This window comes from Macrobrachium rosenbergii, chromosome 6 (genome assembly GCF_040412425.1).
Source record: "Macrobrachium rosenbergii isolate ZJJX-2024 chromosome 6, ASM4041242v1, whole genome shotgun sequence".
Taxonomy (NCBI): Eukaryota; Metazoa; Arthropoda; class Malacostraca; order Decapoda; family Palaemonidae; genus Macrobrachium; species Macrobrachium rosenbergii.
In genome coordinates, this window is record NC_089746.1 from 9,701,434 (window position 1) to 9,717,779 (window position 16,346).

Here is a 16,346-nt window from a genome sequence, read left to right on the forward strand (position 1 = left end):
TGATAACAAATTCGAAAACAAAAAAGAAATCTTGCAGAAAATATGACTGTGCGTATATCATCTCTCTCTCTCTCTCTCTCTCTCTCTCTCTCTCTCTCTGTTAACGAAGATTACTTATATTCTTCATCATCTTCATTATGTTCTTCATTATTTACTTTTTTATAATAACAAATTCCAAGACAAATTATGCTCATTTCTCTCTCTCTTCTCTCTCTCTCTCTCTCTCTCTCTCTCTCTCTCTCTGTTAACGAGGATTATCTATATCCTTCATTACTTGCTTGATTATATTAACAAGTTCGAAGAAAAACAAATCTTGCAGAAATAATGTTTATGCTTTTATCGTCTCTCTCTCTCTCTCTCTCTCTCTCTCTCTCTCTCTCTCTCTCTCTCTCTCTCTCTCATTACGAGAATCACTTATATTCATTATTTGCTCTATTATAATAACAAATTCGAAGAAAAAACTCTTGCAGAAATGTTTTTGTTCGTGTCGTCTTAGTTCGAAAAGCTACACCAGTGACATTGGTTATATAGCGCCATAATGATAAGATAGCGACAGCTTTGAAATAGCAGAGATAAGCAGAAGAGAAGACGTCCTACGATATATCTCGCCAGCTTCCCCTCCTTGCAGCTGAAGGCATCTATCTCCTCCTAGCTCAACCGGGAAGAGGAAAGCCGGGAGGGATCAGGGGATCATGGGCGTTCACCAAGCCACTGTCCGATTTCTCTGCCGTCAACTAGCAACGTATTGCAACCGCGTCTTCGTGGAGCTTTTACCCTCTTAATAGCTTCAAAGAAGTTTTCTTTATATCTTACCATCGTATAAAGCTTTATTATTGCAGAGCCTTCATCTCTTGGACGCATGAAAGATGAAATAGATGGAAGTCGTCTAGCCGTGATGCGTAAAGGACACACAATACGGGAGGCAGAAGTAGGACTCTGGCACGGTCTAGTCCGTGGACTCAGGGTCCAACGGAAATTTCGATCGATAGTTTCCACTCCTGCTGCTGCCCAAAGTCTATCTTGCTGCTGCCAGGCTTCTTTTGTTTTAGAGCTAATTCCTCTTGCAATAGTAAACCATTTAATTTGTCCCTGAATGCTGCATAGTTTGCGGTGCCCAAAACCATCTGTTAGCACAACGCACTGTAATTAAGTCGTTTCTAATGCTGGTTGCTCGAAAGATTAAGGGTTCGTTCTGTTGTACGGAGAGCTTAATTTACCAACAACTTAACCAGTCATGAGAAATGTAGTTCGAATAAGAATGTCTGAACCCGGGGAACGATGCTTGGGGTAATTGTTCATGGCAGATTTTAGTGCATCTCTGAAACCTATGTATGATGAGAACCATTTCATCTTATCTATAGGTATTTAAAATAAACACTTTACGTCTAGATGTCAGCCACATGATAGAAATAATAATGTTGATAGCAATGAAAATTATTCATACCAAAACCTTCTTTAAAATATAATGCATACGGAATGTGCCTTTCTCTATGTGGAACCCGAATATTTTAATCATCTACAGAATATTTTGGTCTGTTAGTAACATAATGGCAAGGTTATGTTTTCGTGTCATAACAGGAGAATTTCAATTATCACAAAAGAAATAGTGTCACAAAAAAAAGGAAAGAAAGTGAGAGAGAACACCGCTACAACTGAGCGAAGCCAGAAATTTCTGAATCTACATTTTATTTTAACGTCAGTCTCTTGAGCTGCATAACCAAGACTGCTTTTGAATGGAATGTGGGTCATCTAGGTTACGCGCCACAAAAGAGGGGCTCATAAAAGGTAAAAAAAAATATATATATATTTTTCTCTTTATTAACTAACAAACAACACTCTGTTTCCTAGACTTCAACATACTTTCATAGATATAGGCCTAGGCATCATTAAGGGCTATAATTTTGAGATTATTTTAACGTGTTGTTAGACACACTACAGTGATCGCAGTCTGGCACCTGCCCTTAGTGTGCACAACACTCATTTGATCGACCTTGGTCGTAGTATTGCCCAACTACGAGTGCATTTCATTGCATACTAATTACTTCGTTTTATCAAAGGCAGCGGCGTCGCTATGGGTGGCCCAGGGGGCCCCGGGCCCCTCGTCAGATGCTTGGCCCCCCCACTGGCGCCCCCAGTTGAAATTCCCTTTGTAGCTAAACTTTAACCCTTACAGTATTTGATACATTGGTGATATATATTGCATATAGTAAGAGTTGGTAATTAATTGAAAATTGAGCTCTATAATTTCAAATACAGGTTTACTAATTACTAATACTATTATTTTCCTTCATTCCCATGGATATATACAACCGAGAATAGTATATTTTACTAATACAGAATTGATACATTGGTTTTGTGCAATTTTCTTTGGCCCCCCCAAAAATAACCTGGCCCCTCCTAGGGGGCCCCACTGGTGGAATGCCTGCAGCTACGCCACTGATCAAAGGTCTTTCAACGCTAGTCCTGGTGTGCTTGTAAAGCAAAGCCACTGCTGGGCTCGAAGCCAGTGCTTATGACATGCATACGAATGATTCAACTTCTTTCATTTGATGCTCCTTATTGGGAACAGAAATTTCTTGCGCTTGTTTTACACGAGATTCGTTCCACGCTCCTCAAGCATTTTAGGAAAGAGTTGCACCTTATACAAAAATCAGCAGCCGCCTAAAAATGTCGTTTTGTATTGAATTTCTCCATCCTGAGTTTTTCTCTCTTTAAAAGAACATGAACACCAAACGTTCGTCATCTCTTCTTGGCAAATGTCTGGAATATTTGAGAGAGAATACGTTGTAGGCAAATGAAACTGTTATAATGATTATTAACCGCAAGTTGTACATTAATTTCATTAATCTCATTTCATATAACATACTCGTACATTACACAGTGACAAACCTCCCACTATCACAGAAGAACCGTAGGCCATATGAGTTCTGAGAGTGACGTTCAATATTATATTCCAATGGAGAGTATTCTCAGAGTAGCGCAGGCAATATCCTGCCAAATGGCTCGTCTTAATGACAGACTATGCTGTAGATATAATTATTTTGCTTTTTTTACAGCACATGGTATCACAACTGAAGAAGTGTATTACTGTCAAAAACAATTCACATTGAATGCTTCTTAACGGTGGCACTCCTGAGACGGAATGGTATTCTTCACTATTTGCGAAGTTGTTCAAGTGAAATTTCAGAAACTTCTATGGTTTTCATCTCATTAGTACAGATAAAGATTTTATAAATGTTTTCTTGTTTTATTGTTTAAGAAACAGACATTTATCATTTTAAAATTTCGTTAAATGTTCGCGTATACTGAGTTGAATACAGCGCAGAGAGAGAGAGAGAGAGAGAGAGAGAGAGAGAGAGAGAGAGAGAGAGAGAGAGAGAGCATTTGCTATATTTTTTTTTTTGTAATGCACAAATTCGTATACCTTACAAACAAATGCAATAAGTTTTGATTATTGTGTTTTAAAGGAGGGCAGGAACCTATGATGAAAAATATTCTACATTTTAAGGAAATTTATATACTTAAAAAAAATTATATCTGGAGGCAACTGTATGAAAAGAGGTGCTTTCTCCGTCGTGACGAGGTTTTATTGCCAAATACTGCCACATGTTGGCACTTACCAACGAGAGGACAAGACAGGTGAGAAAGAGGCTTCATTACAGTTAATTGCAATCACTTTCCCAGGCGAGGCGCAAAGCTCTTTCTCCAACTTACCAGTTATTATTTTTCTTATATTTCTCTTTTCTTAAATGAAATCATCAAATTCTGGAAATTCTCGTTCTGTTAATTTCTGTTTCAGAAATTCTGGAGATCTTAGATTATTAGTGATTTTTATTGTCAATTTTCTCAAGTACATAGTAAATAAATTCTAGAGAGTTCTATCCTCAGAATTTCTAGATGACCTAGAGGCAAGACTCACATGATGTACCTGGGTTAATGAACGATAAATTTGTGCCTTAGTTAATAAGACTTCTTGTCACACCATAGCATATTGTAGTTATTGTTATTGTCAACTATTGCTTCCTTGAATAATATCGTGGACTTTTCCTTGCGAGGCTTATTGGTAGGCTCATGATTGCTTCAGTGATATTTTGTGTTTAGAGCATTTCAATAATTATGCCCTGGCTTACGCAGATTAGCAACCCTAACCCTGACAGGGGAATTTCAGTAACTGTATCAGTTAGGTAAAGGTGTGTGTTTGCATATGCAAAGACCATTACAGATTAAGCGACCTGTTTACTTTATCATCATTCAGGATATTCCTATGATAGGAATATCCTGAATGAGGATAAAATAAACAGGTCGGTTAATTTTTTTAAAAAAAGGTAATTATATTTCCGATGAATCATTACAGACTCTATTACTGCTACTCGAAATGGGCATTTACCGAAATATATCTCATATGTGTTTAATCGATACCATAGTCTACCAATAGTTCGGCAGGTCTCTAACACATAGCGGAATGTATCGCCTTTACTAATGGCTTTATATTTGTTTCTTTTTTTATGAAGTGAAAAGAGCGTCTAATATAGTAGTCTTGGGAGGAAGAAGGAGAAAAAAAAAATAGATGGACTGAAGATGTTAGATTTGTGGAACTTGAACATCCAGGAATTGGGCATGATAGAGGCCAGTAGCGCATTGTTAGATCGTGATGGGTAGGGGGAGGAGCGGTTATCATACCGCTAATGAGACCTCTTTGTCGGTATACAGAGCGGCTGATGTTTAAAACGGTTCATATACAAGATGTGAGTGTAGCAGTGATCATTATCTTGATCATTTCTGGAGCCACCACTTACTAGGAAAACTGTTTAATGGTAAAATAAAAAGCTTAAGCATGTGTGTAATATACACATTTACACAGGTTTACAACCTGTTTTAAGTCGTCAGAACGACAAGTTCCCAAATACCTGTATAAGAAAACGTACAGGTATTTGTTACAGGTATCCCATTGCAATACACAACCGTTAAAAATGAAAAAAAATCATTAACTGGTTATCAGATGCGAGTAATCTTTATGAGTTAACGTTTCTGGTTTGATGTGAAATCAGTTAATCGGCCTTCAACGATGTAGTAAGCGTGACCTTGGAATATTTCTTATGTTATTGTTATTGTAGGTACGGATGGATCGTGTTATTATATCAAACAAAGGCTTTGTCATTAGTACGATATTATCAATAACGATTGAATTTTAAGCTCTCTCTCTCTATCTCTCTAAATTTCTGCTTGTTTATTTAATTTTGAAATATTTGTACATGTAAGAAATATCAGAATAATAATAAAACATGGTTATATTCTCTTAAATTATCTTACATCTGTAGGCATTTTTCATCAGTGCCAAAAGAGAAACTGCGTGATAAGTATCTTTGAATTTAACATTCACGGCAAGTCTTGTTCTCATCATCATTCATATATAAGGCTTTACGTTGTTCAAGTCTTTATTCATCATTTTATCACATTGCAAGTTGGTATTTTGTTAAAAGAATGGTTATTTATAATTTAAAAGGGCCACTATATATCTCAGCGAGTGTAAGCCTACAATCGATGTTTCTTGAAAAAATCTAAGGTTCCTTTTCCTTTTCTGCAACATAATGCATAGCATATTTTGTCTTAGAAAGACACCAGAAAGCTAAGTTTTATGCTGGTAGAAGCTTTTCCCAAAGGAATGCAAAACTTGATGCAAAATTGCAGATATTTGGTGCCATTGTAGCATGCGTCAAAATCAGCCGTCTGGCAACGGTGCGTCAGTAGCATCCAGCCTGTGCTTTCGTACAGTAAGGGTTTTCTTCGAATTTTACGTAAAAATCATGTGTTCCAGTTTTATATAGCCCACGATGTTCAGGGTCAAACGTACCTAAAATACAGTGGAGTAAATAGGTAATCAGGTGACCATATAAATTGCTAAAATAAGCTGCATATTAGTCATTTAGCACATTCTGTGACGTCATCAGTGTACTAGGAAGCAAAATGGCGGGTGAGCTATCGCTCTGAAACTCTGTGCTATTTGAAAGCGAATAACGCTGGTTTATTAGGGTATATCGTACTGGGGTTTGTTCTAACGATGCTTTATATCCTACAGATACGTTTGCCAAGTATCACTGCAACTACTGTGAGGAAGATGTCAACGGGCTGAGAGTACGGTGTTTAGAGTGTGAAGACTTCGATCTTTGTTTACAGGTGAGAGGTCATAGGTCACGTGATCATTATGGCGCCTCTTTTTAAATAAGGATGTCAGATGACTTAATTTATAATGTATGGTTAAATATCAAAGTTGTAAATACTCGGAAGATATGGGATAAGCAAAGGAGGTAATTTTGAAGTACTGAGAGCGATATTAAAGCATCGGGAGTACCCTGGGATACGCTTGCTTGGTCATTGGAGATTGCTTTTCTAATGATAGGGTGTAAACGTTCCCCTCCTGCCGCAGGTTGCACCCCGTCCCTACACATACCCTCTCGATCATTTAACTTGACGTACAGCTTAGGTTAGTGAGTATGGATACCGAGGCTAGATTATTTTTTATAGTCTAGGCTACGGTATTAGCTTAACCTTCATGCTAATTAACATACTTGACTCAGGAATTGCCATTTAGCCCTTGTTTTTTCAAAGTCACTGCACATATCCTTTATCCTAGCATCAGACCCAGCCTAGCCTGAGCTCTAATCAGTGGAAATGGACATAGCCTATTTTTGGTAAAACTGCAAACAACTTCCGCATTAGTCTGATTCTAACTACCATTTCATGTGCAAAGTGGGTGCCATGCTTACTAGTCTACCAGACCTTTGTGGATGAATGTATAAACTTAAACAAAAGGCAGTAAATATTCAGGTTGGCAACTTGCGTAGTTTTTTAATTTTGATACCATTTCTTGGTATTCGAGTTTTTTACGTCTTTCTAAAGTATCCTTAATAGGTTTAATACAAAACCATACTAAATTCTATCTCAGATTTATTGTTATCAAGGTGTTTGCCATCTTTTGTGTATGTTTCAACATTCTTGCCTATGGGGCTTGTACTAAGCATGGCATTCATGCGAGTGGGCCTGGTATTAAAATAAAAGTTCACCAAAAGGGGATAGTACACAGCCTAACCTAATCACAGGGTAGATTAGCAGCACTGGTGGTGATTACCTCATTTCTCATTAAATACTTGTGCCACATATTTTTCAGATTGCTCACTTTATATATTTTTACATTTTTAACCATTATTGTTGGTGCAAAGCACATCATATTCAATGACGAAAAACTCATAAAATCACCAGCAATTGTCGTTGGATAATGGTATTGTTATAATTGTGAAGCAAATGAGAAGGCAGCACATTATACCAAATCCTTGGAAATCATTAGTAAAATATAAGGCAGCATAGAGGAAATGATTACATCCTGCAAATGAAGCTATAGAATCATTTAAAATAGATTAAGGCAAGGGAGCTTTAACCTCTGTGCATTACTGTAGTCTGAATGTCACATCTTTGCATACATTGTTGTTATCTTGAAAGAACACGGGAGGGGTCTTTTTAATCATTTTTTTTCCTTCCAGTGCTTTGCGTGTGGTGCTGAGATTGGTAAACACAAACGTGAACACGGTTACCAATTTATGGTAAGGTTTACATACTTTTTTCCTCTGTGTGGCTTAGGATATTTATGACTAAGTTCCCTTGCTTTTCTCAGCCTTTCTCCTTTCGGATTTCAGTTTGAATAGTACTTAATAAAGTCATTAACAGTGCAACAAAGACTGTTGGAATATGTACTGTAGTTTGCATAGTTAGAAAACTCTATACTAAAAGTTTGTAGATCTTCCATAACTCATCTCCTTGATTAGTATATACCAGAGGTGTGTTATTTTTGTATATTAATTTTATCATGAGAAATACTGAACTTTGAGAATTACAATGTCTAGCAGTCTCATAATTTTTTCCTCAAAATAATTTTGTCATGGCTGTTGTATATTTAAGTTTGGTTTTTAAAAGTTAGTTATTGTAAATATTTGGAAAAGTATAAAAGATAGTAATTGGACATGTTAATTTGGTCCCAGGGCTGTTTATGTAGATTTTGATTACATTTTGTAATGTTAAGGAATTTATTTTGGCAAATTTAACGGCAAAAAAAAGTTAAGTATACCTTAGTTTTACCAGACCACTGAGCTGATTAACAGCTCGACAACAATAGTGTAGTATAAGTAAAAGCCCATTTACACTTCACCATCCACTTTCTATAATTATAAGAATGTGTTTACAGTTTTATTGTTGTTCGTGAATTTCATTAAAGACATTGGCTTTAGAGTTCATTTTGTGTTGCACTTTCAGACAGACTTTAATTTAGACTTGTTCTAAAGAGTCTGAATATTGATAAGTATGCAATTTGGGACGTATTGAGAGGGATTTTTACTCTATAAAAGCTATGTATGGTAAGGTGTGAATACTGTCTCTTTAATGCTTTTAAGTTAATGATACCCAGGGTTCCATTTTTTTTTTTTTTTCCAGTAAGAAGGTATGAAACTTTGTACTCATTGCATTAGTTTTTGGTGACAATGTTACCTATTTGTCATTTGTGTGACATAGAAGTTTAATACAGTTATGCAGCCAATTTAGCTCTGTTACCAAAGTAACATTTAGAATGTTCTAGTCATGTATGTTGTATTTAGAATTACCTTCTTTTATATTCATTCAAACTGATTCATGTACAGTATTAGAGGAAGTCTTTCTATCAGTATAGTGCTTCAGAGTGTGCAACACATATGAGATGTGTTGCCACAGGGGTTTTGTGAGAAACTAATTGATTGATGATACCCTGGTTTAAACTAATAAAAGAGGTTATTTGCAGAATCTCAAGCGTGACTGGTCCGGTGCTTGCTATGTTCATCTGCTGTCTTGGGCTCACCCTATGCTTGCATGGGTTTTATGCTGGAGTTTTGTCTCCATAATGTATCCATATTGTATGTTGATGTTGACAGACTGCATAACATAGCCGTAGTTAATTTAACTGTAAACGAGTGGTTTGATGTTTTGATTGCTGTAGTACATTATATGATCTTTCCCATAACTTGCACATGATATTTTGGCACATACAAATCCTTCTTTTATATTTCCTTTACTTTCTGACTTGCTCTATAGTTTTTTATGCAGACACCAGCTAGATGAGCCTGAGCTTTTGATTTGAAAGGAAAAAGGAGGTGGAAGGAAGAAGGGCGCACCTTAATTACACAGTAAGCAACAGGCTTAATTCTTGAAGAATGTTAGGAAACATAGCAGGATGAAAATATCAAACCTTGGTAGTAATTAACCAGTCGTAGGTTTATGACAAACTGCTGATAACATTTTTTAAATGGTACTGAGAACTGTATTTTAATGTACTTGCAGTCTAATTTTTAGATATATGATTGTTTTGTGTCAGTTACTGCTGTTGTGTTATGGTCACTATTTCAGACATTTGTTCTGTGTTTTGTGTTTGCACAAGCCTCTTGTATCATCTGCACCTACTTGCATATGCTGCCAGTATTCATTCCTAGCTCAGTGGAGAACATTTAGGTTTCTCTAATTATGAAACTGAAGATAGGATTTATTAGATGATAGAAGAGCTTTGATTAGTACAGAAAGTAATACCTGTCATCCACCTTGTATGATTGATGGACATCTGTATACTTGAATTGACAGTCTGCAAGGCTCTACAGTTTTTGGAGAGTGGGCTCATGTTTTTCTAACTCAGTGTGAGTCATGTCAGCATCTATCCTGCTCTAATGCCTCAAAGTGTGGTGCAAACTTCTCTAATGGAGACTTAGTTGTTATCCAACATTCTCTTGCATGAATATTCTCAAAGTTATGCAGAAAATTTTATTCAGACTTTAATCTCTTCACCCCAGAGCCCAGGCTTATCAGGAAATCAATGTGCCCTCTCTTTTATTGTGAACCACGTTCAACATGTTTTCGATTCTCTCAGGAGAATTATTGTTTGATAAGAGGATTTCTTAACCTGAAGGTGAGCTGCCACTTTTGCTAAGTTCCTCTGTCTTTAACCACTGAGGTTATTGACTTCTTAGGACATTCACTCACTGGTTGCTTTTCTTCCCTGAGGTTGGGAAGCTATTTGTACAAAATGTACAGGTCAAATTATAAAGTAAGTGATAGTAAATCATCTTCAACATTTACGATTTTGGAGACTTAGGTCATCACACATTCCTTCTGTAAGGCATATGGTAAGTCTCTTAGCCAAACTTCCTTTTTTCCAACTATGCCTAGCATTTTATTTAATTGCTTTACATCAGTTGGTGTCATCTGTGCAGTATCTGCTGCCTTTCCCAGGATAATGTGGTTTTCTTCAGTGGGATGTTATCTGTCTTTTTCAGTGTACCCTTTTTGTTCGTGCTCATGCTTATGGCTAAATCAAAATATATCCTCCACTTTGCTCTTCAGCTGACCATAAAGAGCTTAGCTCTGAGTGTCCATGATGCATTTTTTTCCCTAGTCCACTTCTTTCATTCATGCTTTTGCTGATGATTCATTATATCTCCTTATTTTTTCTTCCTTCACCTCTAAGGCCTCATCTATTGCTAGCTCTCAGTATTGCATCATTCAGTCTTCATATGTCATATCTGATCATATGAACATATTTGAATGGAAATCTTTCAATTTTGTCAAGTTATCTGCCTATAAGAGACGGTATACATTTCTTTGTTTCTTTTCTATCAATTTTTTTTTATCTGAGAGAAAAATGAGGCTTTCACTTCCATCAAGATTTTGTGGTTACTTGTCTAGGAGAGATCACACAGTTCAGATTGGTAAACATGCTTCTAAAAATTGACTTGATTTGTTTAGATTGAACAATTTAATTATACAAAAGAAGTAAGCTTTGTAAACTCCTAGTGGGTACTGCCTAACCTCTCAACACGAGTTCTCAAGCTTTTAATGCTGTGTTTAGTTTGATATATGTATATATACCTGAATGGCTAGTTCCAATAATTTGTAAGTTTTGTTAATTACGTATCCTGAATTAAGAGTGATACTTTGCACAGACCCACGGGAGGTGTAACATTCAGTTACTTTAGGGTGTTAGTCATCTTAGTTGTCATTCATCAAGTTTCATGGTCAGTCAGTACCTGGCAAGGCAGCACTGAGACATTTCCCTCATACGTGTATTGTTATCAAATGCAAAACAACTTTTGTATTGCATGATATAAATACTATTTTCTCATCCTTCAAAACATTGTTAAAGTGATATAGTATGTACTTGGTCTTTCACTACCAATATAACACAGCACAGATTTCCCTTTATCCATACCATTTTTTAATTTTAGTTTTTTAAACATATCATTTACTACACATATTTCCAAGTTCAGTAGTAGGTAGCCTATGTTAGGTGTAATGGGTATTGTATTACTGTATGAATTTTCTTGTGCAGACTTTATTTGAAAGTAGAGTATGAAAATGTTTGTATTGAGCATTATTTATAGAATTTTTTTTTATTCTGCAAAATTCAAATGTAGAATCAATTCTAGATTGAAGTGAAGTGGATGAAGTGCTATGAATGAATGAAGAATATTCATGTCAGGTTATATATCTCAGCAGTAGTAAATGACTATGTAATGGCCATTGTTATGCAGTCTGGTGTGATGGATATGAACAGCTCACTGATCTGAGGAATGGCATAATTATATATCCTATTTAGATTACTGAATAACACGATGCACCTCAGATAAATATTCAAGTTCTTCCTTTTCCATATTTTAGATATTTTGGGAAGTCTCTTGTTAGGCTGCTGTAATGATGGTTTTATTTGCAGAGTAATTCCTAGGGCATGTTGTGGCATTTATAGAATATTTGTCGTGTCAATTGAGCTATAAAACTTAGCAAATTAGTTAAGTATGTAGGATCTTGATGAATTGGTAAAGAGCCTATGGTGGCGTTATATTTTCTGCAGTATGTGGAGTATGTATGATTCTGATATTGATGACTTTGCATTTACAATTTAGTTAACTTAATCCATAAACTTAAAGTAAGATTGTTACCATGTTATATTTGGAAGTTCAAGATATTAATGTCCTTTGCTTTACCTTCTTATGTTGTTAGATGTAAATTGAAATTAATTACTAGATTATTACTACAGTACCAGAGGGAAGTAATCCTTCAAAATATTTTGCTAAGATATGAGATTGGAGGTACCATATTCATTGTTAAGCAATATATTTTTAATATATTGAGTAAGTGTAAATGCTTTTTTCTTTTTCTTTTTTTAATTACTGTATACTGTAAGTTTAAAAGCTTTTCTTACATCTTCAGTAATTTAAGTATGGGTTTATCAGCTTCCTAGGGAGAGATATGATTTGCTGTTATAAGGTGTCTTTTTGGAATGTCACAGGGTATCCAGCTCCACCCATAAAATTGCATCTGTTATACAGCCATCTCCTTAGGAAATAGATTACCACCCCTTAGGTTGTGGCAGGATGCTTCAAACATATCCTGTGTACAGGACTTGTAAACTAGCCTCTTATGCCTGCTAGCTGTGATTTTTTTTTTCTTTTTTTTTTTTTTACTTGCTTTCCAGTGGCAAAACAAAACAAGAATTGCTTCGCTAGATATAATTGGCACGGCCATGTGTGACCAGGATGTTTTGACTTGAATATTTAAGATATTTATTTGATAGCAGTTATGGTTCCTTTTATTTACCTTTTTCCACGATAGTGATTCCAGTGGAACACCTTTATAACAAGGTTTCTTACATCCTGATCATTGAACTGTTTTATTTATTTCTTATAGTTTCTGGAGTTGTTTCTGAGTACTGTAGACTATTTCTCATTTTGCACTGTGCACTTGTTCTGTATGTATTTCCCCATGCTGTGTTATGGTGGCAGAGTGCATGCTTGGTTATTTTTGGTCAGTTTTGAATATTTTTCAACTAATTCCTAAGTCAAGAAATTGCTAATATGAAATTAAAGATACTGGACATCTATGTTATGAATTGCATACACATATTCACTTCAAGACTGATTATAGATACCTTGGGAGCCAGCTAACTTATTGAATAGAAAGAAAAACCTTATTAATTCTGAGGCAGTAATGGATAGTTCTTGAATACTGATTTCTTCTTATCATATGCTCATTTATTTAGTTATAGAATATGATATATGCAACTTCTAATTTAAGTAAGGCTTCATTGATGTTTTGGAATTTGTCTTTTAAAAGTAATCTACACTCTATCAGGGTAACTTGCATTGCCTTTCTTTACAAAATCCTCTTGATGATATTTGTGAATATAGTTCAAGTCACTGTGTCCCCCCTTTTTTAGTTTTCTGTAAAAGAAAACTATTGTGCAGGCTTTGTTTGCCCGTCCACACTTTTCTGTCCTCACTTTTTCTGTCCACCCTCAGATCTTAAAAACTACTGAGGCTAGAGGGCTGCAAATTGGTATGTTGATCATCCACCCTTCAATCATGAAACATACCAAATTGCAGCCCTCTAGCCTCAGTAGTTTTTAAAATTTATTTAGGGTTAAAGTTAGCCATACTTGTGCATCTGGCAACGATATAGGACAGGCCACCACTGGGCGATGGTTAAAGTTTCAGGGGCCGCGGCTCACACAGCATTAATCCGAGACCACTGAAAGGTAGAGCTATTTTCGGTGGCCTTCATTATATGCTGTAGCGGCTGTATGGAAAATACGATTGCGGTGAAGAAACTTTGGCGCATTTTTTACTCGTTAAACTTGATGCTCATTAGTTTTTACTGTATTTCTTTCATCGTAAACCCATTGCTCTAAACATAGCCTAGATGTGCATTACACAGAAATCTCAGATGCACCATTCCATTTACATAAGAAAAGAGATGATGATAAGGTGGCTGTGGCAGTTTGGTGTAATACATAAATGCACTTATGTTCCATTAGGTTCTTGGTAGTTAATGAAATCACTTCTTGACATTTGGAACTGTTTAGCATTACAGTATCGTCTGTTACTTCCAATTTTATTTTTTCTGTTCATTTCTTTGTTTTATAACATTGTATGCTAAATACTGTACACTAATGAGATTTTAATTGAAACCTTTCTTAGGTTTGTGAACTGGAATAACCATTTTCTTCACCATACTGGAGGTAATTTTAGAATTTTTTGTAATCACTATTGTTACTATACTTGAATTCACAAGCTCTGAGTTTTTTAACTATGCTGCAGTGATTTTTTTTCGTGTTTGAAATTATTGGTTTCCTTTATGTATCCTTGTCCAGGTCTCTCATGTTTCTTCAGGTCCTTTTTGTTGTTTTAGTGTCAGCAGTCCAGCACACCTCCCACCTTATTTCTGTCCGAGAAACAATATAGTCAAGCTTTGCCAGCAGGGATGGAAGATTTGGGACTGGGGGACTCATTCACTGCAGTTTATCACTTCTTACTAAGGGATCCTCCTGTCATACTTTTTCCAAGGTCAATTGCTTCGTGATTAGAATGGCTGGTGCTCGTGTTCTTAAAATTACAAATTTTTATGTTTGAAAACCGTTTTTATTTGAGATGAACCTTTCCTATTGTTAAAGATAGCTTATATCTCCGTGTCGATAGGCAGGGAGATATAAGCTATCTTGAAGGTAAGTAGCCAAATAATGAATTTTATTATGAAAATCTATATATTTTCTCAAGACAGCGTTCCACTCCTTTCTGAACCTTGTTTTCTCCAGTGCACTGGCTGATCTGGATCTTTTCATTCTTTAGAGGCTTCATGTGGTTCCTTCAGATCATAGAATATTCAGCAGTGTAGCTCCATCTCATCTGAATTGCTTTTCAGGCTAAGTAATGGTTTTGGATGAAACAAAAATAAAATAAAAATTTCTCTGTGCAGATTCATTACTTTGAACAAAATATCTCTTCCCACTCTGGATCATAGTACACACTGAATGATTTAGTTAACTACTTACGACCTAAAGGAACATTTGCTAGTGCCACTCTACCTGAGCACTTGATCTTTTTTCTATTACTAATGCCATGGTGTGTCTGGGGTTTGCTTGTGATGTGCAGCCTGTATTAAAGTACAAGTAATTGATTTTCATTGATTTTTTTTTTTTATTTGTATTGTGCTTTGAAACCCTCTGCTGCTCTTATATCTCTTAAGCCAAATATTTTCAAACACAAGCTAATTGGTGGGAATGAGTCAGGACAATTTGATTGTTAATACCGTTGATAATTATTATATAGTTTAAGGAGACTATGGAATCTTATTTCATAGGGTGCCATAAGGGTTTGTTTGCAAATGGCGTAAAGATTGGGGCAAGTGAAAGTTATAGAAATTGAACGGCTGGTGTGTGAAGAGAACAAATGAAAGGGGTGAAAACTAAATTTTCATAAATTTTTTTCTTCATACAAACCCATCACTCATATATTCAAAGAGTTGTGGTCTTGGAATATTTTTGAGAACAGATAAAATAAGTGATAGTAACAAGGCTGATCTGCCACATGGATCCTCAGTTACCTGTGAGTGACTTGCCTTTATGTTTCATGCAATCTGTAAGTGACGCTGTGAGATCAGTGGGGCTGGGAAGTGGGGTCTTGCTATATAAGTGATGGGATGAAAAACTAATTACAGTATGTTACAAAAAGTCGGTATGTTTTACCACTCTTGTATGCCCAAATACTGTGTGTTTTATCACTCACAAATGCCCAAATTCTATGACTTTAAGCAGGAAGCTGCCAAACTTTGAAGATTTTATATTGTATATTATTGCATAGGGTGTTGAGGATAAAGCTCATTAGGACTGTTGTGAGTCACAGACCAAGGCTTTGGTTACCCTGAGGATTGCTATAGAGGTTTGGGACGCTATGAAGGAATGTGTGAGAAGAAATGTACTAGAGGAAATGTATGATTTATATAAGATTTAGTAATTGTGGCTTGTCACCGTTAGGTACAGGCACTTCCAATAAAAGATGCATCCATATGATGTTTAAAGGCAAGAGAAGTATTTAGGGATCTGATTTCGTGGGCTAAAACTGTAACATGTTCCCTTTCACCATCTGTCACTTTCTTATAGGTTGTGCTTTGACCTGCCTGAACTTGAAGGAAACTGTTCCTCATCCTGTTTCTTGTGTTACCTTTTGCTGATTCTCCCTCAAAAAAGCGAATTTTCTTGACCTATGTCAAAGGTGCTAATGCCTGGAGAATAAACATTTAGCACTAAGGAACCTCAAAATGCTAGACAGTCTTCTTTAGTTATACCCAAGAACCCATGTCTAGTCTACAAAGTTCAGACACCTGAGATGGTAGCCATATAGCCCTTCCTGGTGTAGAATGACAACCTGCAGTGCCATGGGATTAATGTCTCTGTCACTGCAGTTATTACAGAACTGATTCCACTTGTCTTATAAGAAGCTCTGTACCACTGTGAC

The 16,346-nt window shown here is 36.1% G+C and overlaps 1 protein-coding gene across 6 annotated transcripts in view; it reads left to right on the forward strand.

The window, feature by feature from the left end:
- The first annotated feature begins 5,735 nt into the window (after window positions 1-5,735).
- LOC136839179 (transcriptional adapter 2-beta-like) overlaps window positions 5,736-16,346 on the forward strand; it is a 47,389-nt gene continuing 36,778 nt past the window's right edge. For 2 of the 6 annotated variants that reach the window (XM_067104884.1, XM_067104885.1), the window contains exons 1-3: window positions 5,736-5,874; window positions 6,077-6,174; window positions 7,536-7,595. In XM_067104884.1, coding sequence (XP_066960985.1) covers window positions 7,593-7,595 — 3 coding nt within the window. In that variant the 5' untranslated portion in view covers window positions 5,736-5,874; window positions 6,077-6,174; window positions 7,536-7,592. Of the gene's footprint in view, window positions 5,972-6,076; window positions 6,175-7,535; window positions 7,596-16,346 lie in introns of all 6 variants that reach the window. The other 4 variants (XM_067104882.1, XM_067104883.1, XR_010853242.1 and 1 more) reach the window with 3 other exon arrangements.